Source organism: Nanorana parkeri, unplaced genomic scaffold (assembly GCF_000935625.1).
Source record: "Nanorana parkeri isolate BGI_ZX_2015 unplaced genomic scaffold, ASM93562v1 scaffold1743, whole genome shotgun sequence".
NCBI classification, from domain to species: Eukaryota; Metazoa; Chordata; class Amphibia; order Anura; family Dicroglossidae; genus Nanorana; species Nanorana parkeri.
Genome location: NW_017308011.1, coordinates 25,072 through 26,972, shown reverse-complemented (window position 1 = coordinate 26,972; position 1,901 = coordinate 25,072). Strand labels below are relative to the sequence as shown.

Sequence of the window (1,901 nt, the reverse complement as noted above, 5' to 3'; positions counted from 1 at the left end):
TTTTTTTATATTTTATTGTTATTTATTTATTTTTATTCAATATTTTTATTTTGCTTTTAGAGGCTTTGGGGGAAATATTAGGGATCTAAACAGACCCCTGATATTTCCCTTTTAAAATGGATCATTGTCGGCTTTGTATTCTTTGCATTCCTTATTTCGCTTTTCTTCCCCCAGTCTTCTCACAGGGGCCATGTTTACTAAGCGCAGATCACTCGCTCTCCTTTTACTTCCTGGATTTCTGGCACATGTGACTAGGACATGTGACCACGCACATCATCTCAGGGGAGGAACATGCCTTTCCCCTGAGATCTCGTGAGATTACAGATGAGATTTCCCAGCAATGCTCTGCTGATGACGAGGCGATCCCGGCGTGCATCGCTTTGCCAACCTGAAGTCATTTTGCCCTTTCAGGAAGCAGGAAGTGAACGCTCTGCGAGTGTCAGTATTTCACAATCACCTGACATGTCTGTTATTATTCATCATCATACATAGGGGGGGGCATTGGTAGAATTCGATTTTTGAGTGTAGAGGTCGCTCTAACCTCTTCATGACTGACGACTCAGCTGTCGTTAGTTAAAAAAAAAACAGTTTTTATAATTAACATTAAATAAAATAAATCTAAAAATCATTTAAAAATCATTTTTTTTGAAGCACAAGCGTCACCACGTAAACACTCTTCGGGGGCGCCTACTTATGAAAACGACGAACGCGCTACACATGTTGGGCATCGCCGCGCAAGCCGGATTCAGAGCAATAATTCTAGGGCCAGTATTTTTGGGTATCTCTAAAGTGATGACCTGTGGGGGACGTTTAAAGCGTCATCTATAGACTTTTTGGGGTACTGACGTCTGTCGCCGTTTCACGAACGCGCACAATTTTTAACCCGGGCATGTTAGGTATCTATTTACTCGTTGTAACCTCGTCTTTTATATTTCATTGCAATAACGCGTATTTTATTGTGTTTTGGGGCAAAGCCCAAAACTTTGGGGTTTGATAAGAAGTTGTGCTAATATTGTGCAACATAATAATTTGCAACTGCCAACATTTTATTCTATAGGGTCTCTGCTTTCAGAAAATATATCATGTTTGGGGGGTTTTAAGTAATTGTCAGGCCTAAAACGTGGACTATAACAGTCATGAAGGGGTTAAGTAAATTATTGTGCTTCCTGTTATTCCATTTTGGTCTTTCCTACCTGTCACATTGGACATCTCTCCCTCAGAACACGGGACACAGTCATAGCAGCAGACATGGATCTGTTCTGTAGGAGCTTTTCTGTGCCCGGGAGGACATCTGTCACTGCAGCGAGATTCCGGCTTCTGATACACACAAAGAAGTAAAAAGTAACGCCACTTAGGGAATGTATTGTTTTCACTCGTAGTGACAAGGTTCTGACTGTATACTAGAGGCGCATCAAAATGGAAATTTTAAAAACCGAAACGAAACCGTAATAAAAAAAATTGTCAGGCCGAAACCGAATGTTTTTTATTTTAATTTTTTCAATTTTTTGCAAATATTTTATTTATATTTATTTTTTATAAACTTTTACATTATTTTATATTTATTTTTATTTATGAATTCATTTTTCTATTAAATATTTTTATTTTTTACATTACTTTTAGGGGCTTCGGGGGAAATATTGGGGGGTCTAAACAGACTAAAATAGAAAAAGAGATTGAGGACACAGAGTCCTCAGAGACACGCAGAACCCTCAATCTCTTTTTCTGTGTCCCCAGTTATCAATGAACAGGAAGCCTCTATACTGAGTGTTCCTGTTCATTCATAACATGAGGACATGGTATGTTTACTATAACTACAACTATGAATGAACAGGAAGTGATGTAGATGTGATGTAGATCACTTCCCATTCATTCATAATTGAGGATATAGTCCACATACCATG

The 1,901-nt window shown here is 38.5% G+C and overlaps 1 protein-coding gene across 1 annotated transcript in view; it reads right to left on the bottom strand.

The window, feature by feature from the left end:
- Positions 1-1,901, bottom strand: part of LOC108799499 (vomeronasal type-2 receptor 26-like) — a 15,847-nt gene that overhangs the window by 1,470 nt on the left and 12,476 nt on the right. The window contains exon 3 of the mRNA XM_018571362.1: positions 1,194-1,317. Coding sequence (XP_018426864.1) covers positions 1,194-1,317 — 124 coding nt within the window. The remainder of the gene's footprint in view (positions 1-1,193; positions 1,318-1,901) is intronic.